General features: G+C 62.4%; 1 protein-coding gene across 3 annotated transcripts; it reads left to right on the top strand.

Annotated features, from left to right (window-relative positions):
- Positions 1-170: 170 nt before the first annotated feature.
- ARHGAP45 (Rho GTPase activating protein 45) lies at positions 171-21,769 on the top strand. 3 transcript variants are annotated; one of them, XM_072845583.1, is made up of 24 exons: positions 171-347; positions 914-1,175; positions 3,443-3,773; positions 5,519-5,662; positions 6,787-6,871; positions 7,360-7,432; positions 7,945-8,023; positions 8,412-8,549; positions 8,785-8,849; positions 9,391-9,501; positions 10,126-10,206; positions 10,455-10,634; positions 10,871-11,008; positions 11,311-11,501; positions 11,827-11,987; positions 12,417-12,494; positions 13,332-13,433; positions 13,815-13,978; positions 14,730-14,918; positions 15,294-15,431; positions 16,950-17,188; positions 17,524-17,785; positions 18,265-18,367; positions 18,558-21,769. In XM_072845583.1, the coding sequence occupies exons 2-24, from the start codon at positions 1,086-1,088 to the stop codon at positions 18,947-18,949; spliced, it is 3,534 nt and encodes a 1,177-aa protein (XP_072701684.1). In that variant the 5' UTR covers positions 171-347; positions 914-1,085; the 3' UTR covers positions 18,950-21,769. The 3 variants fall into 3 exon arrangements, with proteins under 3 accessions (XP_072701684.1, XP_072701683.1, XP_072701682.1); XM_072845582.1 differs by lacking the exons at positions 171-347; positions 914-1,175 and adding an exon at positions 1,796-2,018 and having other exon boundaries at positions 11,311-11,465; XM_072845581.1 differs by lacking the exons at positions 171-347; positions 914-1,175 and adding an exon at positions 1,796-2,018.

Raw genomic sequence — 21,769 nt, 5'->3', positions numbered from 1 at the left:
CTCCCCGCCCCGCGGCCGGCAGATGGCCCACGAGAGGCGGCCCCGGCCCGGCCGGCAGCGCGGCCCCGCGGGGGGGATCCCGGGGCCGAAGCGGGCTTCCCCCCCTTGGCCGCCCGCGGGGGCGGCAGCCGCCCCGAGCAGCCCGGTGGGCAGCGGCCGGGGCAGGACCCGCCCGGGGGTCCCCACGCTGCGGGAGCGGCACCCCGGGGGGGCCCGCCCCGTCCCGTCCCGTCCCGTCCCGTCCCGTCGCGTCCCGTCGCGTCCCTCTCCCGGGGTTTATCCGCCGCCTGGCTGGGTGCTCCTGTCGGTGAACAGACCGCTGAGGGGCTGCGTTACCCCGTGGGTGGGTGAGTCACGGGTGGGGGGCCGTGGGTGCACAGAGGCTGCAGGCTGGCGGGGGCCGGGGGCAGGGGCAGCGGCAGGGCAGTGACCCCGGGGGGGCCGCTGGGGCCGGGCCGTCCCGGCACCGGCACCGGCAGAACCCACGGGGGAGGCAGAGCTGGGAGCATCCCACGGGTGGGAGCCCGGAGCCCTGCATCCCACGCGCCCCCACACCCGGGGCCTCCAGCAATGCCCCGCGGGACGGGGCTCATCTTCCCTGGACTGACAGACACCCCCAAAAACAGGGGAGAACCCCACAGAGGCCTGGGGTCCCATGGGGGTCAGCCCCGGTCCCACAGCGTGGGGCTCTCTGTCCCCCGGACTCCTCTGTGCAGCCGTGGGGTGCAGCACCACCCCCTCCCCCCCTCCCCACAAACGGCCACCCCGAGCCCCCCGCCCCGAGAGCAATGGCCTCTTCTCTGCCGCCTCCTGCCAGGCTGGAGAACAGGCCCGAGCCCCCTGAGGGGCAGCCGGGGTCCCCCTTCCCCCCGGCCTCGCGCCCTGGGTGTGCATTTGGCTTTTCCTGTTTCAGGTTCGCCTGCGAAGCCGATGAGGAAATAAGGCGGCGTCACACGCGCCCTCCTGACAGTTGGCCCCGGCGAATGTGGCCGGCACGGTGAGGAGCGCGGTGCTGGCAGCCAGGCACCGCGGCCACGCCGAGCGAGAGGCCACCGAGGGCAGGGGCTTGGCCACCCCCGGGAACCATGTTCTCCCGGAAGAAGCGGGAGTTGATGAAAACCCCCTCCATCTCCAAGAAGAGCCGGGCGGGAAGCCCCGTCCCGCAGACCCTGCCGGTGAGTGTCCCCTGTCCCCCCCAGCGGGGCAGGGGCCACGGGGGCCATGGGGCCACGGAGCCGCTGGGAAGAGCCGCGGGGTGGGAAGGGAGACCTGGGTATGGCCAGGGGGTCCGCGAGGAGGAGGAGGAGGAGGGAGCTGAGGAAGGACCCTGCTCACTGGGCCTGGGGGGGGAGATTTTGCCCCAGACGAAGGGGACGGAGCAGCAGCCTGGGGAGGCAGGAGGGCGAGCGGGGCCGGGGAGGAAATGGGGGGCTCTGGCCAAGGGCAGGGGAGCCCGGCGGTGAGGGCTGCGGCCGAGGGTTTGGGGAGGGCAGAGAAACCCCCAAACTGCCCAGGGGACAGGGGCGGGAGCGGGGGGACACCCGGGCTCGGGGGCAGCCCCGGTGCCTTGGCTCTGCCGTGTATTTATGTACTTGCGGGCACCCCCCGGTGCTGGAGGGGTGCGGGAGGAAGCGCCTCGCCTCCGCGGGGCTGGCTGGTGGCCGGGGCTCCTCTGCGCACCCTGGCACTGCCCGCCCCGCGCCTGCGCTGCGCCCGCGCCCCAGCCCGCAGAGCGTGGGGCGAGACGGGGCTGGCAAGATGGGGCCGATGGGGCCCGAGAGCCCGCCCGCAGCTCTCTAGCAAGGGGCACCCATCCCCATCCCTGTCCCCGTCCCCACCCTCCTCCCCGACTCCCCCCGGGAGAGCCCCTATGGGTGGCAGACGGAGGGATGCTGGGCCGGACGGCTGGGAGGAACAGCTACAGCCCCTGCTCGGCAGAGCGCCGCAGGACGGGTAAAACCCACTCGCCCAAACCCTCCCTGGACTCGCTGCCCCACGCGCCTGCCGTGTGGCTGACGGTACGGCCGGGTGCACCCCGCGGGCGCTGGTGGGGAGGGACCGGGGTCTCCGGGGCTGCTGCACCCTGGGAGGGGACGGGGACAGGTTTTTCAAATGGCCCCAGCCATTTTGGGGTGGGGGCCTTTGGGCAGCCCCCTTGCAGCCCCGCGGCTGGGGCAACCCCGGAGGCAGCGTGGGGCTGAGCTGCCCCGGTTCACTCTCGCCCGCGGCAGCCTCGTGCTCCCGGCCGGGTCGCTCGTGAGGGGAAGGCGCCCCGTGTCTCCCCCATTGGTACCAAACACGGCTTCCGGCCCCGCCGAGCCGGCAGCGCCCGGCTGGGGATGCTGAGACCCAGCACGCTCATGTCACACCTGGGTGCCTGAGGGTCACGACAGGAGCTGCTGGAGGGACGAGGCTGGCCGCAGGTCCCCTCCTTGTGCCGTGAGGACCCTCGCTGGGCGCGTGGCCCCTGCGTGGTGCACGGCCCCGGAAGGTGCCAGTACCAGCCCCTCCCTCAGGGCAATTTTACCCCTAGAAATTGGGGGGTCCCTCCATCCGTAAAACATCTGCAAAGTCTCCAGATAGCGGCCGGGGAGGTGTCCCCGTCCCTGCCCCATCCCTGGCAGGGCAGGGGCTGTGCCCGACCTGGGGATGGGACAGGGCGAAAAAGAGGAAGGGACGTGTGGGGCCGGATCCTGCTGCCGTTTGGCCGTGCCAGGGTCCCCAAAGCCCCCCCGGGGATGGGCAGCTGCAGCGCGGTGGGTGCTGGTGGGGACAAGGCAGTGTCACCCACATGGTCATCGGGTGCTCCCCAGGACAAACCCGGACCCTCAGGGGCTGGCGGGGGCCAGCTGGGGCCACGGGGCAAGTGGGCAGACAGGGGGGCCGGGCCGGCTCCTGGCCTGTGGTTTCAGAGCTGATATTGCTTGTGAAACCCCCGTGCTGGGAGCGGTGAATTCGCCGGGAGCCCGGGAGCCTTGGGCAATGCCAGCTGCCGGGGGCTGCCTGCGGCCCGGTGGGGACGGTGGGGACGGTGGGGACGGTGGCCCTGGCCGGGCGAGCGCCCAAACCCTGCCAGCTGCTGCTCCGCTGTTGGTTTCTCGCTGGCGGAGTCGCTGCCTTCGCCCTGCGGGGCCCTGAGACTGTCCCCCCCACCCCGAGATCCCCAAAGGTCTGGAAATGCCGGGCAGGGCTATGCCTCATCCCCACGCCGCGGCCGGGCAGGATCGCCCCCGGGCTCTGCCAGGGTACCAACCTGGGGAAACCGAGGCACCGCGCGGCTGCAGGGTCTGGCACCCGCCCCTCAGACGACAGCCTGTCCCTCCAGGCTGGTGGCATGGGGGTCCCGGGGTGCTGCCCTCTCCCTGCCCGAGCCGGGGTCCCGGCCGTGCCCCGTGGCACCGGCCGTGCCTGCCGGGGCCTCACGCTCGTCCCTGCTCCCCAGGACCTCTCCCGCAAGGACTGCCTGGAGGCGCCCGGCTCCGGCCCGGGGGAGCTGCCCCCCGCCAGCTCCAAGCTCAGCACCAGCCCCAGCACCGTGGGTACCCTCAAGCGCCCCACCAGCCTCAGCCGCCATGCCAGCGCCGCCGGCTTCCCCCTCACCCCGGCGGGCCCCCGGCCCGTGCCCAAGGGCCACAAGACCCCCATGTCCTACAGCCCCATGGACGGCGGGGAGGGCCCCTTCATCGACACGGAGGACATCTCCCAGCTGCTGACGGACGTGGCCCGCTTCGCCGAAGCCCTGGAGAACCTGCGGGACGTGGTGCTGCGCGACGGTGAGTGCCGGGATGCCCCCGGCCCCCGCGAGCCCCGGTGCTGCCCACGCAGCTCCAAACCACCCGCTGCCGCGGGGACGGCACGGGAGCATCCCCTCCCCGGGAAGGGACCGGACCCGTGGGTGGGGGTCTCTGCCTGGCCCGGGAGGGGAACGGGACCCCCGGGGGGCCCTGCGGAGCCGCAGCAGCCACGGGCAGAAGGTGGCGGGTGGCTGCCGGGAGCTCGGAGCCAGGATAACGCGGCTTCCTGCCTGCGAGCTATTTTCATCCGCCCGCTTTCCTGTTTACAGCGCGGCAGTGCCAGCTGCCTGCCAGGGCCCCCGGAGCCCCGCAGGGCACCAGGCACGGCCCCCTGGCCCCTGCCCTGCCGGACCAACCTCACCGGGGCGGCCGGCGGCATGGGGCCGGTGCCCTGGCGCGGGCGCGGGGCTGGGTGGGCCGTGGGGCCACACGTGGGTGTCCCTGCCCGAGGACGGCGGTCTTGTGGTCCCCGCGGCGAGGTGGGGCTGCGGAGGGGGGGGTCACATGACACCGTGTTTTCGTCGCTGGCTTTGCAAACATGTTGACGCATCCCCACTTGCCATGGAAAACGGCAGCGCCCAGCCCGGGGCACTGCGGCCGACGGCCCCAGCGGCCAGATCCACGGCTGGGCCAGCGGGAACGTGGCTGGGGGCTGCGCTGCCGGGGGGCAGTGGGATGGCAGCCGGGAGGGCGATGCCTCCAGGTCCCTGTGAAGGTTTGGGCATTGCAGGGCGGGGAGGAAACATCCCTGATCCGGATGGTGACCGTCCTGCTGCCGTCCCTGCTCGGGGTCCGCGGTTTTGCTGGACCCGGTTTGGGACAGCCGGGACGGTGCCGTCCCCAAGCCGCCAAAGAGATGGGGAGAGGTTGGGGCTGACCTGCGGGACGCAGCCGTGATTTTGGAGAGTCCGGCTCTCCTCTGCACCCATCCAGCCCCATTCCCAGCCCCGTTGGTCTCCCCACTTCCCACTCCGGAAGGGGCCTGGAAATGGGAGAGGAAATGGAGGAAACCCCTTCCCGACCCCGAGCTGGGGGCTGCGATGGGGAGGGGGGGTGTGCCCGGCCAGGCGGCCGGTGCCAGTCTGCCATCCCAGCGCTTCCCTACGGCAGGCTCCTCACCCCCTAACAAGGCTGCCCGTGCCCGGCCCCAAGCCCCAGCCCCGGCACCGTGCTGGCGGGGAGCCGGGCCAGACCCCCGGGCTGGCAGCTGGAGCCCGTGGAGGGGACGGTTCCCGGGAAAGGGCCCCGTGGGACGCGGCGAGCCTGGCTGGATGGGGCATGGCGGCGGGACGGACCTGCCGCATCCCTCCCGGCGGCTGGGAGTGCCCGTCCGGTGGGGAGGAAGGGAAGGAAACGAGGAGGAAATTCCCAAACCGCTTTCAAGGGAAAAAGTTACTACTGAGGAAAAAATGCCTAAAAGGTCGGGCTGCCCCAGGCCCGCTGCGGCACCGGGCAGGGGACACGCCGGCTGGTTTCGCCACGGCGGGGATGGAAGGGGCGGGCTGGGGAGGTGCTGGACAAGCGGGACATGGCCGTGCCAGTCCTGCCCCCCCAAAGCCAAGGGGATGGGCTGCACGGTCTGGGAGCCTGGCGGGACCCTGCCCAGGACGTGGCTGGCAGGGGGTGGATGGGAGGCTCCGGAGGGCAGGGACGTGGGGCAGGGACGCGGGGCAGGGACGTGGGGCAGGGACGCGGGGCAGTGTTTCAGCCCCCCTCTCTTGCAGACCCCAAGGAGCCCCAGCGGCCGCTGGCCCACGAGTGCCTGGGCGAAACCCTCCGCATCCTGCGCCAGGTCATCAACAAGTACCCGCTGCTCAACACCCTGGAGACCCTGACGGCTGCCGGGACCCTCATCTCCAAAGTCAAGGGTGAGATGATGGGGCCAGGAGCTCTGTCCCGCTCCCGTCCTGCCCCGTGCTGGGATGTGCAGGGCCTGGGGAGCCCGTGGCGGGGCTGCCGGGAGCGGAGCTGCCCCACGGACAGGCAGAGGGGGTGAAGGCATCAGCTGCCTGCTTGCTGTGTTTTAGTTTCAAGGACAATGTAGTGTCAGAAATGACAGAGGCCTGATCCCTGCCTGGGGTTTTCCAAGCACAACCGCAGGAAAAACACTTAAATAATCGGATCCTGCTCCTGGCAGCACCTCGTGTTTATAAGAGCGGGGTCTGTGGAGCCCAGATCCTGGCTGGGGCACCACCTCCTGCCCACAGTTACACCAGCGGGGAGGGGGACGGCTGCACTAACCGCAGGCAGAGCACAACATTTTGCGTCACCGTGCTGCTTCCTGGACACCGAGCAGCAACCGCGAGGGGACAGGAAGCCTCGTGGCGGGTGGCAGGAGGTCTGCTGTGGGGCTGGCCCCACGCGGGGCCGGGACGGAGCGAGTTCAGGCTGCCCACGTCCCCGGACAGAGGGGTGGGAGCAGATCCCAGCCCCTCACCGCAGCAGGGGGGCTCAGGTCACCAGCCCCGGCACCCCAGAGGAGCTGACCCGAAAGGCACCAGGGTCTGCCCAGAAGCCCTGGCCGCTGGCGAAGGCGCCACGAGCGTCCCTTGGCCTGGGCGTCTGCCAAGCACCGTCTGCACCGGTTCCCACTGCCGCCGGCAGTTCCTCTTTCGGCCGTGGGCGAGAGCCCTCTGGGAGGAAGCCGTCCCGCCTCGGAGCAGGGGGCTCTGGAGGTGCCGTAGGCCAGTGGAGGCAGTGGAGCAGCTCCACGGTCAGCAGCACTTTTCCAGCAGCCCTGGGAAACGGGAGCGAAGAGAAACGTGAGCCGAGCGATGCTGGCCGGGAAGTCAGTCCCGGGAGAAACGGGGGAGCAGAGACACTGTGCTGCCCTAGAGAACGTCTGTCATCCGCAGGGACAGTCCTCTCCTCCCCGCTGCTCCCTCGAGCCTGGGCCAGCTCCTGAGCCAGCAGGAGCCCGCAGGTCCTTCTCCTGGCTGAGGCAGGGACAGGCGCTTGTGGTGACAGGGCTTCCGCGTCTCCTCGTTTCCAGGTTTCCATTACGAATCCAACAATGAGACGGACAAGCGGGAGTTCGAGAAGGCCGTGGAGACCATCGCAGTGTCCTTCAGCAGCACGTAAGGGACTTTTGGCCAGCCGACCCCCGGAGAAGGTCCCCCGATGGGCCCCGTGGCCCCTGCCAGCCAGGACATGTCTCCACCCTCCTCCCCGTCCCCTCGCCCACGCACAGCCCCACAGCGGCGGCTGGTTTGGGGGTGGTTTGGGGACCGCAGAGACCCCGCGGGGAGGGCAGATTCACTCCTCCTGCCGCTCGCACCAGCAATGCCTCCAGCACCGAGGAGGGACCCCAAAGCCTGCTCGAGCCCGTAGGCTCCATCTCCCGGCCCCTCTTCAGTGCTGGGCCAAGCTCTGCTCCTCCACCTGAATTACCAAGACCACGTCACGTGGAGCTGAGCTGATCCCCACTGAAACCAGTACCGCAGCCCCGACTGCCCTGGCCCTCGCCCAGTCCCTCGGATGTGGGTCGCGTGCTGCTGGGTGACAGCCCTGCTTGTCACTGCCCGTCCTCCTTTTGCTGAGCCCAGTCGTATTCCTCTCGTCACAGCGTGTCCGAGTTCCTCATGGGGGAGGTGGACAGCAGCACCATCCTCTCCATCCCACCCAGCGACCAGAACCAGGTGGGTGATGCCCGCTCCCATCGCGTGGGTCTCGGGATGTGCCGGGGCGCTCAGACGCGGCTCGGGAAGGGGCTGAAGCCCCCGGCCCCAGACGTGGGATTCCCAGCTCACCTCCAAGCCCATCGGAGCTGCGCGTAGTCTTTGCCTGCTTGCTCCTGTCCTCGCCGCCATCCCAAGGAAGGGAAAAGCCACTTGGCAGCTCGATCCAAAGGGCAAGGTGGCTCGGGAAGGGATGGAGCAGCTCTGTCAACAGAGGCAGAAAACAGGGCTCTGGTTGCTCTCCTTAGCTCTGCCCTGGTCTAGTGTGTGCGCAGAGCAAGGTATTTCTCCAGCGATGTTCCCGTTAGCTCATGGCCTTCCTGTAGGGCCACGGGCTGGGCATGGGAGACTTCCAGCAACAGCAGAAAGGCTCCAGCAGCTCCGGGTTTCTGCCTCCCCTCTACCCGCCAGCCCCTCCAACTACTCCCCTTCCTCTTCTCTGATCAGTCCCTTTTCTTTCCCAATTCCCAAAGACTATGGAGAGCCTCTATGGGGGGATCCCCGGGCCTGGAGGAGACGGCATGCCTTCGGGCATGGAAAGCTATGACGCAGGTAAGCAGGCAGACACCGGGTGCAGGGTTTGGGGTGGTGGGGTACGTGGCTGAGCAGACCGGCCGGCAGGAACCGGCGTCTTCCCCATCGCTGCCGCTGTTCTGAGCCGCACAGGGCTCCTCGGCTGAGAAAAGGCAGCAGAGCTGCTGCTGGCACCGGGAGCCGGCAGGACACCAGCACAGCACGATGCCAGCACAGATATGGGGAGGTTTGCACTGAAAGCTCACGGAGCTGGCGGGGGGGAGCCAGGCGGTCCTGGGGTTTTCCCGGCTGTTCCAGTGCTCCTGGGAACTCGGAGGCGTTTGGAGGGAGCGGGTCAGCGAACACAGCGGCAGCAGCACATTCAGTGTCTCTCTCCTCTTTCTCCCCCCACCTTGTCCCACCGCAGGCCGTCCTCCTGCCGAGGAAGTGGACGTGACGCTGCAGCGCTGCGAGGGGGGGGTGGACGCTGCCCTCCAGTACGCCAAAAACATCTCCAAGTACATGAAGGACCTCATTGGCTACCTGGAGAAAAGGACCACGCTGGGTGAGCCGGGGAGGACGGCGGGTGGGTCCTCTCCGGAGCGGGGCTGAACTCCTTGGAGCAGCATCAGAACAGGTCGAGGTCCTCTACGAGGCATGAGGCTGAGGGAGTCAGGCATTGCAAGGGCAGTGGTGAACTTCATTCCTGAAGTTCCTGATTTATTTTTCAAAAGGAACCCAATCCCCAGGGAAATCCTGGTCTCTCGTACGTCTTTTCACTTCCAACCTCTTTCTTCCAGAGATGGAGTTCGCCAAAGGGCTTCAGAAGATGGCAAACAGCTGCAAGCAGACCATCAGTCAGGAGGTAAGCCCACATGTCCCCAGAGCCACCCGGTGTCCAGGCTGTCGGGCTGTATCAGGAGCAAGCAGCCCTGGAGAGCTTGTTTTGTGTGACCCAGCTTTTTGCCCAGGAGAACAAGCGTGCAGTTCTCCAAAGCTCTTTGTGTGGCAAAATTCACGCATCCAAGCCAAAGCAAAGGATAACGCTGAGACCCTGCAAAAGCTCCTCCATCGGTAGCCGGTACTGCCCTGGCCCTGCCGGCTGTGCCAGCAGGGAGAGCCCGGGGAGGCTCACGCGCCAGATGTGCCCCAGCCCCTGCTCTGAGGCCCAGGCGCCGGGCAGGCGACGCCACGGGGCCCTTCTAGCCCCCTCCGACCTCCCTCCAAGCAGTCCCTTGGCAGCCTGCGACCACACTGCCTCGGTCCAGGACAGGGCTTTTAGCAGTAGCGGGCAGCCAAGCCGAGCCTCTCGCTCTTCTTCCCCGAGCGCGGCACCAGAGGGTGCGTCTCCTTTGGTTCACGCTGCAGTGCTGGGGCTCAGCGTCACGCGTTTTCTCGTTTCTCAGACCAACATGCCTTTCCTGTCCATCTACCTGCTGGCCCTGGAGCAGGATATGGAGCACGGGACGTCGGTTCTGCAGGCTGCCAACACCCTGCAGCACCAAACCTTCCTCCAGGTGAGAGGATGAAAGGCCATCTCGGAAGGGTCTTCCCCGGCGGCTGGGCAGCGAGGGAGGCTGGTGGTCTCCTTAGTCCTTCTGCCACAGGCAGCTCTTTCAGAAACTGGAATCCAGTTGCTGCTCGGCTCAGCCACCGCTCGGGCTCGGCATTCCCTGGCTTTGCTCTGGCCTCAGCGGATCGATGAGCCCAAGCTCTCAGCCAGATGCCGGGTCCTTCGAGGGGTTAGATACAGCATCTAGGAGAAAGCCCCCAAGCCTGGCAAATCAAACGGCACCTCCTTATCGAGCTCCACCTCACCCGAGGCCTCTCTGCGTTCCCATGTTCCCCCTCCAGCACAGACCACCCATCTCCCAGGGACAGCCGCTCTCCAGAGCTGATGTCCGGTCGTTGCAGAGGGTGGCTCTTGCTCAGCTCAGTCTGGAGGGAAACTGCATCTGGCACTTCCCAGGCTGCAGATTTTTGTCCATGACACAAACCCTCCCTGTAACCGAGCCCAGACGCGCTGGGGAATGATAACAACCGCCACAGGGAACTTCTCCTTGCAAAGCCTTTTGCAAAGGGAAGAGCGGCAAGCATTTAGCTCAGGCCACCGTGGGGGTTGTTTCTCCCTCCCGATTCAGCCGCTAACAGTGAGACGCCTTGAACATGAAAAACGGAGGAAGGAGATCAAGGAGCAGTGGCACCGGGCGCAGAGGAAACTGGTGAGTAACAGCCACACGGCACGGGCTGGGTTTGCGCTCCCCGAGGCCAGTCCGGAGTACCCCCGGGACATGCACCCCTCCGAGGATGCTGGACTCCTTGCCCCTCTCCAGCAGCCTCTGCTGTGCTGGGGGACGCCGGAGAAACACGGGGCGCAGGGGCCAGGGAAGGAGCCCTGGGGAGCTCGCAGGGGATAACGACCCCCTTGCAGAGTTCAGTCCTCACCCGGGGTCACTGTTTTCACTGGCAGCAAGAGGCAGAGGTCAACCTGCGCAAGGCCAAGCAGATATACATGCAGCGCAGCGAGGAGCACGACAAGGCCAAGTACATGGCAGTGAAAGCGGAAGAGGAGCAGCAGAACACCACCAGCAGCATCACCACCAAAACCCTGGACAAGAAGAGGCGGCTGGAAGAGGAAGCCAAGAACAAGGTAGGGACATGAGAGCTCTGGACTCCGGCTGAGTGTCTGCCTGGCAAGAACCTTCTCACTCCTTGCTGTCCTAGTACAGGGGCAGCCCTGAGCTGAGTGGACTGAACTGAGCTCCCCGCGGATCCTCGGACACGGCGCAGGAACGCCTGGAGGAACGGGGTCCAAGTGCGGAGAGCTGTTCTCCTTGTTCTCCTTACCTATGCACTGTTCCCATCTCTTGCTCTCCCACCTCTCAGGCAGAAGAGGCGATGGCCACGTATCGGACCTGTGTTGCCGATGCAAATACCCAGAAGCAGGAGCTGGAGGATACCAAGGTGAACTCCTTGCGGCAGATCCACGAAGTGATCAAACAGAGTGACCAGGTCATCAAGACGGTGAGTGGGGCTTGCTCGCTTGGGATGGTCCCCAGGGCAGGGGGTGGCCGTACCCTGCTCAGGAGAGGTTCAGAGCTGCCTCCCCAGCAGACCTGGCTTAGCTGCTCCTATTTCAGATGTGGTCCAGGTGGATGTAGAGCTCTCTTCACTCCCTTGGGCTCTGAAAAGCCAAGGCTCAAGGCTGCAGACCAAGCAGCGCTCTGTGCTCCTGATTTCCCATCTAACCTGGAGCTCCTTGTCTCTCTCTTCCATGTATGTCGCCTCACAAAGCTCATGTCTGATTTTCTCTACGTTATTTTTAGGCCACAATCTCCTTCTACCAGATCATGCACATGCAGACGGCTCCACTGCCCGTCAACTTCCAGACACTGTGTGAGAGCAGCAAGCTCTACGACCCCGGGCAGCAATACGCCTCTCACGTCAAGCAGCTGCAGCGAGGAGACGAACCTGACATCCAGTACGACTTTGAGCCCTACGTCTCGCACAACGCCTGGTAGGAAAGGAGAGGGGAAAACCACTGCTGTTTTACACGCCTCTTCTCTGTCGCTGGCACCCTTCCCTGGGCTGGCACTGTGCTCCCCTGCAGAAACCAGCACGCTTTCGGTGTGCCCGAAGGCAGCTCCTGCTGGGAAATCCGGGGCTGGAGCAGCGGGGAATTCCCCTCACATCCTCCGATGGATGAGACGGGCTGTCTAGTACCTGAGACAGGGGACTGTAAATCCCAGGACAGGTGGATAGCAGCCATGAATAAGGTTTTCAAGTGTCCTTCCTTCTCATCCACTTGGATGTTCCCTTTTCTCCTTCTTTCTGCCCACCAGGTCCCCCTTTACTCGGACGCGGAAAGGCAGCTTCAATGCCAATGACTTCTCAACGAATGCTGGCTCTGACGGGGCCGGGCTGCCCAAGGACGGGACCGTCTCGGAAGGAGGGGCAGGAGCCAAGGAGCAGCAAAGCAGGGCTGCGGCGGCTGAGCGGAGAGGTGAGCCCGGAGCAGAGGAGCCTCTGCGTCGCCGTCCCCACGGCACCGCTCGCAGCAGGCTGCGTCCTCCCCCTGGTCAGGGGCAAAGCAGGACCTCCATGGGTACCGAGGTGGGGCTTCTCTTCGCAGCAGTAGGACAGGCTGGAAGCCTCGCAAGCTGAATTTCCTGAAGGACACAAAATCAGCTCCATGGGGGCTTTTTGCTTTTGCTAGTGCTACCTAACAGACCATGCTCCATCTTCCCATCTCTTCTTTCCCTTGCTGGATGCGTTACTGAAGGCATCACAGCCCCTTCAGCAGCCTCTCAACAGGAAACCAAGCAGCTTCCTTCAGTAATTTAAGTGTCTCCAAGAGTCTAGGCTCTTCTCCCGTGTTTCTGTCCTCAACGCAGGAAGCAATCTCAAATGGACTGTGTGTTTCCCTCTGCAGGTGGGAGGGGACACCAGGTCCACAAATCCTGGCCAACCTCCACCACTGAAGGTGACAGCAGCCTGGATTCAAGCGCAGGTAGATACCGAAAACAGCCCAGGCAGGCAGTCCTTCCCCTTCTAATACGGTCAGCCTAAAACCAGAGCATCGGAGCTAGGCGAGACCTGCCGCTCCTCTCTTTTATCTGCCTTGTAATAACACTGTGTTGTAAATAAGTGCTCTGATCCCAGTCTCCAACAGGATGGGATGGGATGGGATGGGATGGGGATGGGGTGGGATGGGATGGGATGGGATGGGATGGGATGGGATGGGATGGGATGAGATAGGATGGGATGGGATGGGACGGGATGGGACGGGATGGATGGGATGAGGATGGGATGGATGGGATGGGATGGGATGGGATGGGATGGGATGGGATGGGATGAGGATGGGATGGATGGGATGGGATGGGATGGGATGGGATGGGATGGGATGGGATGGGATGGGATGAGATAGGATGGGATGGGATGGGACGGGATGGGACGGGATGGATGGGATGAGGATGGGATGGATGGGATGGGATGGGATGGGATGGGATGGGATGGGATGGGATGGGATGAGGATGGGATGGATGGGATGGGATGGGATGGGATGGGATGGGATGAGGATGGGATGAGGATGGGATGGATGGGATGGGATGGGATGGATGGGATGGGATGGGATGGGATGGGATGGGATGGGATGGGATGGGATGGGATGTACGGGCACGCACAGCCCCTGCCAGCTCCCAGCTTCTCATCTTCTCCAGAGAGCTGCCCCAGCGGCACAAGGCACACGACTGCTTGCTGTGGGAATCAGCCACGAGCATCAGAGCGCACTCAGAAGAGAGACAACTTTGCCAGTAATCTCACTGGCTTGTGGGTTTTCTTTCGACAGGTGAATTCAGCCATAAACTCCAGCGGTTGTCTTCCAACGGCACCATGTCCTCCAGCGAAGAGCTGGAAGAGAAGGATGAGAACGCCAGCCCCTTTGAGCAGAGTAGGTGACAGCGCGGGAGGTGACGCGGTGCTCCTGCTGCGCACCCGCACGCCACGGCAAAGCTAGCTGCAGGTTGACTTTTCCCAAACTCAGTAGTTGTGAAGGTAAACTGAGCAACTGCTGGGAGGATTCCTGACGGTGACCCCACGAGGAGCCCAACAGCATTTCCCTTAGCAAGGGCTGAGCTCTGCTCAAAGCAGTGGGAACAGATGAGCCAGGGCTGCCCACCTCAGAGCACGGGTTATTTGCAATGTTGCTAAAGAACGAGTGCATCTGGCTGGTCGTCTGCTCTGTGACAGTGACCCCTCTGCTCGAGCTTTGCTTCACCTTACCTCCTCAGGAGCCAGGATGCAGCTGCGTTGCTTTTTGTTCTGCTCGTAGGCATCAATGGGATCACGCCAGAGATGGCGGCTCCGACAGGGCCCTTCCGAAACGTTGGCTTATCCAAGGCTGCCCAGACTCATCGGCTGAGGAAGCTCCGTGCCCCTTCCAAGTGTCGGGAGTGCAACAGCTACGTTTACTTCCAGGGAGCAGAATGCGAGGAGGTAAAGCTGGGAGAAGTGGGAAGAGAGCTCAGTGGGTGGAAGAGATGGAGGATATGTCCCATGAACGGGGTGACCTCACCGCTCCCTGTGTACAGTGCTGCGGTTCACTCTGTCCCCAGATGAGAGCCACACGCTCTGCAGCAGCGTACTGCGGTGCAGCGTCTCACTTGGGTGTCACAGGTTTGCTGTAGAAACCAGCCAGGAGCCCTGACACGCGTGTGGTCCAAACCACGGGGGTAGCCACAGCCAGGAGGTCTAAGTTCCCTGTGGACGCAGAGGTGCCAGCATGAACTTTGGGGCAGGTCTACCTTAGCACAGCTCTAACCTGGGTTTAGGAAGACGTTCCCGGCTGCTGCTGCTTTTTTGTCCGGTTCTAGGACTGGTTCATGCTCCGTCGTGGCTTGGGGTCTGTCCCTCTGAGACAGGCCAGTCGCTCCCAGGGCTGAGGAGGGCTGACCCCATGCAGGGCGAGGATGGCTGCTCTGTTCAGGGGACGTGATCCCCACTGACTTGACCAACAGCAGCTGTCGGGAACACACCGCTCAAAACATCGGCCTCGTGCCGCTTTGGGGAGGGGTCCACGTGCTTCACATTGGTCCTGCGGTGTCTCCGAGAACGGCATTTTTCCTGTCTGCCGTCCTGCTCAACGAGCTCCTCGTTCTCTGGGCGATGCCTGGTCTCTCAGTGGCTGCCCTTCTGCCTAACCCCCGGTGCTGTCTCCCACCTCCACGCATTTCCCTGTGTTTTCCAGTGCTACCTGGCCTGCCACAAGAAGTGTCTGGAAACCTTGGCCATCCAGTGCGGGCACAAGAAACTCCAAGGGAAGCTGCAGCTTTTCGGGCAAGACTTCACAAAGGCTTCTCAGAGTAGCTCAGATGGCATCCCCTTCATCATCAAGAAGTGCATTTCTGAGATTGAGAAGCGGGCACTGAAAACCAAGGTGACGCACTCTCTCTTCCCTCTTCTTCAGCTAAGCTGGCTGAGCCGCCTTCTCTTGAAATGATCTGCCTTGGTATGAAAACCAACAACTCGTTTTTCAGATTAGCAGAGGCAGGAAGCCAGAAAGTCCCAGGTGATAAACTTGGCCCTGATACCCCAAATTCTGACCTTGGAAACTCACTTCTCTTGCCTCCCTCTTTCCTATGAAACAGAAATGACAGTAACATCTGAGCTGGAAGGGGATGTCCCAGAACGACTTCTGAGAGGGATTTCCAGCCCCAAAAGGAGAGGGTGGGAGCTAGAAGCTCCCTGTCTCATGCAGACAGGAAGAGAAGCATCTCTCCTCACTTCAACTCCACTTTTCTCTCTTTTACAGGGCATCTACCGAGTTAATGGCGTCAAGACCCGCGTGGAGAAGCTTTGCCAGGCATTTGAGAATGGGAAGGAGCTGGTGGAGCTGTCCCAGGCCTCCCCTCATGACATCAGCAACGTCTTGAAGCTCTACCTGAGACAGGTAAGGTGCTGGTGATACCTTCTGCTGGGGGGGAGGAGGGGAGAGGGGGCCAGAGGAACCACGTTCCCAAAACCAAACCTGGCTTCACCGAGTCATCTCTGGCAGGAGTAATTCTGCACAAACTGGGCTCAATAACTGTACGGCAGCGGGGGTGGTGGGAGTGGATCAGCAGTGGAGATGGGACCACGTGCACGAGTGGGGAAGAGCGCTCACGCTGCGCCTCCTCCGACCTGACCGCGGGTTTCCTGCTCTCGGTGAGCCCTCGCACAACTCACCCGCCATCGCTTCGCGTGGCTCCTCCGCCGCTGCAGCAGCGGCTTTCGCATCCCCAGAAAAACAACGTGCAGAAGCAGCAAATCCTCCCTCCCCTTGGCAACTGGGGAACCGGGCAGATGAAAAGGGAAGTGATCCAGCAAAGGTCGCTCTGCACGGCAGAGCCGGGGCTGAGCTCACGTCTCCGAGCCCCTCGGGTCGCCCTGCGGTGGGCTCAGCCGGGCGCTGTGCCCTGCTCGCAGCAGTTCTCCACCCCCAGCGAACGCCAATACGCAAGCGAAAGCTGGCAGTGCGAAGGCATCACCCACATCCTCCAACCAGCCACCACAAGGCAGAAGGAGAGGAAGCAGCTTCTCCTTCGCACTGCAGCCTCGCCGCTTAACTCTTTAGTGCTGCCTTTCTCGGAGGGCTGGTGTAACTCCGCAGAAGGGCCCCGTGCGTTAACTCGCGAGCGGGGCTCAGCTCAAGGAGGGAGCCTTGTCCCCGCGTTCCCTGCACAGAGAGGAGAGGAGGGCTCTGAATTGCCTCCGAGGTTTCTCCAGAGAAAAGCAGAGCGGAAAGAGAGGTCACAGTCCAAGGTCTCGCTGCAGAGAAATGGGTTTAAAGTCCCTCTGTAAAGTGCCGGACTGGAGGGAACCTGCTCTGCTGTGAGAGGCAGCCTGTCCCCAAAACCGTCTGTTTAAGCCACCCTGAAAACTTCGCCAGCCATGCAAAACCACCAATTAGTTAACATGCTGCTCTGGCTGCTTTATACAAACTTCAAAGCAAGAGTTCCCAGCTAACCACAGCCCCACCTTTGCTGCAGGCTATGCCGATTACATCCTGCCTTCTCCACCCCCAGACCAACTCATTCCTGTCCTCTTTCTAACACCTCCCGTCTGCTGGGGAACCTGCTGCTGTGCCCACCCCAGGCCAGGGCTTCGCTGGGGAAAAAAGAGAATCCCTTAACCTTGACCTGGAGGGACCCATCCAGCAGAGAGCACCCACGCGTTGATCAAACGCTGCTTTTTGCTTGAACTTCACAGGTCCTAATTGGCTAGGACAAACGCGGCTGGATTTACACGCTTCAGGAGATGGATAAATAAACACTACCTTCTGGATAGCACGCTTTGCGCGCACCGGGGAGGTTTCCTTGCTGTAGAAGGGCCCCAGGTTTCCTCCGCTCAACAGCACCGGGCAGGGCTAGGTCTCGGGGACCGGGAGGCACGGCTCCCCAGCACCCACCTCCCCTGTTCTTGCCTGCAGCTGCCGGAGCCCATTATGCCCTTCCGCATGTACAACGAGCTGATGGGCCTGGCCAAGGAGAGCTTACAGGGCGGCGAGGCCAAGAGCAAGAGCGGGAAAGGGGGCCCTGAGCTGGTGGACAAAGGGGCCGACACGGACAAGGTGGTGGTGAACCTGGTGCTGAAGCTGAAGGAGCTGCTGAAGGAGCTTCCCTGGGAGAACATGGCCACGCTGCAGTACCTCCTGCAGCACCTGAGAAGGTGAGAAGGGCAGGTCCGGAGCCCCTGCGGGTGCTGGGGCACCTTCCCTTTCTTCCCTGGAGTGGGAAGGTCAGTGCGGCCTCCCCACTGGACCCACGCTGGCAGCGGGGACAGCCCAGCCCTTCCCAGGAGCAGGGAGGTAGATCTGTGGCTGCAGCTACTTCTCTGCCGCTCTCGAAGCTCGTGTGTGCCACGAGAGGGGACCCCAGCGCTGCCAGCCCAGCACCTCCTCCAGCCTGGATGCGGCAGGCTGGGCAAGCCTTGCCTGTCCACCCGTCCCCTCTCCCTGCTTGCTCTCACGAGTTGTTCTTCCTCCTCCTCCTCCTCCTCCCCAGGATCGTGGAAGTGGAACAGGACAACAAGATGACCTCAAGCAACCTGGGCATCGTCTTTGGGCCAACACTGATGCGCCCAAGGCCCACGGATGCCACTATTTCCTTGTCCTCGCTGGTTGATTATCCCCACCAAGCTCGCATCATCGAGGCACTCATCATCTTCTATTCGACCATCTTTGAGAACAAGGAGGCCGCGGTGCTGGCCGACTCCAGCAGATACACCGCAGACAGCACGGAGGAGGCAGCCAGCTGCTCTGACCTGGTAGGAGTCCCTGGAGAAGGGAGCACCCGTAGGGCACGCGGAGCCCACCGGGACAGCCTGGCTGCGCTCGCAACCCGGAGCCCATCAGCTGGGGCAGACCCTCCTGCAGCCCTCACACCCCCACCCCTCTCCTGCACGCTGCCCCGGCCTCGTGCTCTGCCCCGCGGATCGCACCAGCGACGTTCCCCGTCCCTGCTGTGCCACACGATGGTACGGGTCTGGCCCGTGCTGTTGCCTTTCTCTTAGGAAACCCGCCTTGCTTCGTCATGTCCTCACTCCGCTTGCGAGTGATTTTCTGCCCCAAAAGAACAGTCTCAGCAGGTGAGACAGGCAGGGGGCGGGAGGATGGAGCCTACGCACTTTTACACCGGGACAAGTTGGTATTTCTCCAGTGAACAATGAGATTTCTGGAACCGTTTCGCAGCGAATGAGAGTTTTCTTCTCCTCCATGCCCTCACCGCTGTACCTCTTCCTCGCAGGCCAACGCAGGCTCCCAGCCCGCAGCTCCTCCTGGAAGCGGCCCCTACCTAGAGCTTTCTTCAGAGAAGGGGAATTTGGATTACAGCGCCGATTCATTCGCAGGTAAGTGAAAGGCACCCGGTGGCTCCTCCCCAGCGGGCACAGGTCTCTCGGGAGGTACGAGGTATGGCACTAGTGGCGATGACACAAAGCCCTTCCCCTGTCCTGAAGACCACAAGTTCCCTGAACAAAGCTCCTGCTGATGCCGTGGTGCTGGGCAAGAGCACAGCACAGGGTTCCCTCTGTCCCGCAGAGTCCGGCGACCGCTCCGTTGACTCCGACTCCGAGCTGGAGGACAGCGGGGAGTTGCTGGCCGCTGCGGATGGGAGCCCACGAACCCAGCTAACGAAACAGGAGAGCGAGACCAGCACAGACGAAGCTCAGTTCTGCGACGACGGGAGCGAGGGGCAGTGGAGCCGGAGCTGCAGCATGGGCCAGTCGGACGTGGAGGGCACTGCTCCCCGCTGCTGCAGCCCCCCGGGAGAAGAGCAAAGCGATGCAGAAGAATACCCCGAGAGCTGCCTTTCCGCTGCCCACACGGACTACAACACAAACCAGTCCAACAACACATCCGTGCCTGCCGCTGCCCGGCATCTGGCAGCCAGGTGCCAAGACAGCCGCGAGCAGCAGCCCCGGTTTATCTAAGCCACCGAACAAAAATACCGCGGACGCTGGGACGGGGCAAAGGGGCAAAATCCAGAAACTACCCGGGTGCAGCGACTCGCAAAGCTGTGACATTGAGGGGTGGGGAGGGACAGCACGGAGCCACGGGCAGCTCAGGGGGGTTTGGTGTGTCAGCTGCAGGCCAGTCCTCGCTGTTTCGTGGCTGGAGCTTTCACACAAAACCCCTGAGCCCCTTGGCTCCCGACGGGGAAAATCGGGTCAGTCTGCCTCGAGTGCTGGGAGCCCCTGCTCAACCCAGCAGCCCACGAAGCGTTTCTTGGGAAGGAGCTGAAGCAGGGCAGACCCTTCGCTTGTTGTTCCGGACTGGGAAGGAACCCAGGGCTTTGCTGTGCCCATGCCAGGTCACAGGCTTAATTTTTGCCGCGCTCCCTAATCCTACGCCTCTACTGCAGCAATCGAGATAGGAAGAGTCAAAGGATCTGACCATTCTCGCTGGCTGTGGCTGGAAGAGCAGACAAGGCTGCCAGGAGGTGACACAGGGAGAGTTCCCCAACAGTGGGCGGGAGACGGGCACTGCAGCAAGGCACGGGCACCGCACGGACAGACGGACAAGGCCAAGCACCGCACGCGCGGGCTGGCTCTGCCGGCCTGGGGAACAGCTCGCCGGGAAGGGACGAGGCGGCCAGAGGAGTGCTGGTTCGCCGTAGCTGGGTAAAAGCTACCCGCACCATCTTGCACAGAGCCAGCCTCGCCTTTAGGGCCGTGGCTGCACCGTTTGCCAGGCCCTGCAAGGTACATTTATCATTTATAGCTGGCTGTACCAGGCACCCAAAGTCCAGCGATGAATTTACTGCCTCAGCACTTCTCAGCAACACAGGGCTCAACCAGCGACGTGCCCTTCCTGGCTCGGCTGACAAGATTTGCATTGCTGCTTGTATTTATGGGCATTTTTCTACTTGGCAGGAGCCACGCAAAGAGCAACCCGCAGGCTGTGAGCAAGCTCAGGGGACAGGGTTTCCTGGCTGCAGGGTCCTGAGCATTGATTGCCTGATCTCTCAGCGGTTTTTTGGATAGACATTTGGCCTCCAAAAATCTTACGCTGCAAGTCCAGGACTACACCTTTGCTCTTCCAGCTGGCCCCGAGATGGAGCTGGGCAGAGAGCAGGTCACCAAGGGGAGATGCCTCCTCCTCAGGACCGCCACGGCCTGAGTCGAGTCACAGCCCCTGCCAGTGTAAGAGGCTTTTTTTTTGTAAAGAGATAACCCTTCAACATGAATCCACTACCTCTGCTGGCAAAGGAACTTAAAGGGTTAAACAAGACCAGCCAAAGTTGTTTTTTTTTAAAGCTACGAGACTTTTCTGCACTGAAGCATAGAGAAACAAGTAGATTTTAAGCTTTGAAAGAGCTGAAAGCTGTTTCCTTCTCTTACGCTGCTTGTACCTGGGCTGCGTTCCTGCCGTCACCGCTGAGCGTGCCACTAGACCCTCGGCCCGGGAGGACGCACGACAAGCAAAGACCACGAGCTCCCGGTCGGGGACAGATGTGCAAGGGCACCTCGCAGCCCACGGTTCCTAAGAAATTGCACAAACCCAAAGCTGTTTTCTAATAATTAGCCAGACCCTTCCTCAGCGGGATGCTGGACCCCAGATCATCTCTCGCTCTGTCTGCTCACGCGTCAGACCTCGCCGCTCCAGGTCTGAGGAGCATCCCAGGGGACAGCGAGGGGGAAGGCAGAGGCAGATCTCCGGCCAAGGAAGCCAAGCGAGTGAAGCAGGAGGGGTGTTCCAGCTGAAGATACACCGAGCAGCATTTGGAGGGTTACATGCACCTCGTTATTGTAGAACTGGGCCATCAACCAGACGTTTGACCCCTTAGAGGATCAGTCTCCAGCACAGGGGAGGGCCTGGGCTTTCCAGTTCCCAGAGCTCTCCGAGACTAATCGGAAATGCATCTCAGCATAGTAGGTTAAAGGTACACAAAACCAAAGTTAATTCACAGCTAAATGGTTTATAACTGAGCCAAAGAAGAGCTGGAGATACCTGTGAGACATTCTGTCCGCAGCTCTTCAACAAGATGGTTGGATTTTTCCAGCAGGTCATTTCCACGGTAGCAAGAGGAACGAGGCCGACCGCCCTCTTGCTACCAGCACTGCTACCACGGGCGGTACCACGTGTGTTTGCGAGGACGGATGACAGGTGAATGCGAGTGAGGGAAGGGACAAAAGCTACGCTTGAGCTTCACATGGTAACAGGCACCCTTCTATTTGTGTATTAGTTCAGTGTGGAAGAAGTAAAGCGTGTTTGTTATGACATGCCTGTACTGCTGTATGAAGCTGCGTTACGTTTCGCTGCGTTCAGATTGACATGCTTCCAAAAAAATAAATAAAATCAGTGTGTTCCAACCCGTGCCTGTCCTGGAGATCAGAGTCTTCCAGATGCATACGCCCATGGCAGCGGGAGGCTAAGCGCTGTAAGGAAGTACTCCAAGTATTTCTAGCAAGTAAACAAGTTTAAAAACCCTCAAGAGACCTGGAACAGATTAAAGTGAAAGTGACTGGGGGGTGATAAGCAACTCTGCATTGCAATATCTGACCACCAAGGTCTGAAAACAAGGGCCAGAGGGTAGAACAGATAAGGTAAGCAATGAGGTAAGTCTGAATTGCAGCGTCAAAACTGCACACGACAGCTGGATCAGAGTTCTGCAGGGTCAGCCCTTGGCTCAGCCCTGACGGAGAGTCCATCAGAGCCTCAGCAGCAAGTTAATTCTAAACAGAATGAAAAACATGGGAATTCGCAAAGTCCAGAAGCCCTTTGGTACAGGGAGAGGCTGAGAAATACAA

This window comes from Ciconia boyciana, chromosome 24, assembly GCF_034638445.1.
Source record: "Ciconia boyciana chromosome 24, ASM3463844v1, whole genome shotgun sequence".
NCBI classification, from domain to species: Eukaryota; Metazoa; Chordata; class Aves; order Ciconiiformes; family Ciconiidae; genus Ciconia; species Ciconia boyciana.
The sequence above is the reverse complement of the archived record's forward strand: the minus strand, read 5'-3'. Positions and strand labels throughout refer to the sequence as shown.

Bases quoted from the DNA above. Each gene is read 5' to 3' on its own strand.
- ARHGAP45 (XM_072845581.1), top strand. From the start codon at position 1,890: ATGCTGGGCCGGACGGCTGGGAGGAACAGCTACAGCCCCTGCTCGGCA. The intron at 3,774-5,518 runs GTGAGTGCCGGG...CCTCTCTTGCAG, and splicing joins GGACGTGGTGCTGCGCGACG to ACCCCAAGGAGCCCCAGCGG. The intron at 9,502-10,125 runs GTGAGAGGATGA...CTCCCGATTCAG, and splicing joins AGCACCAAACCTTCCTCCAG to CCGCTAACAGTGAGACGCCT.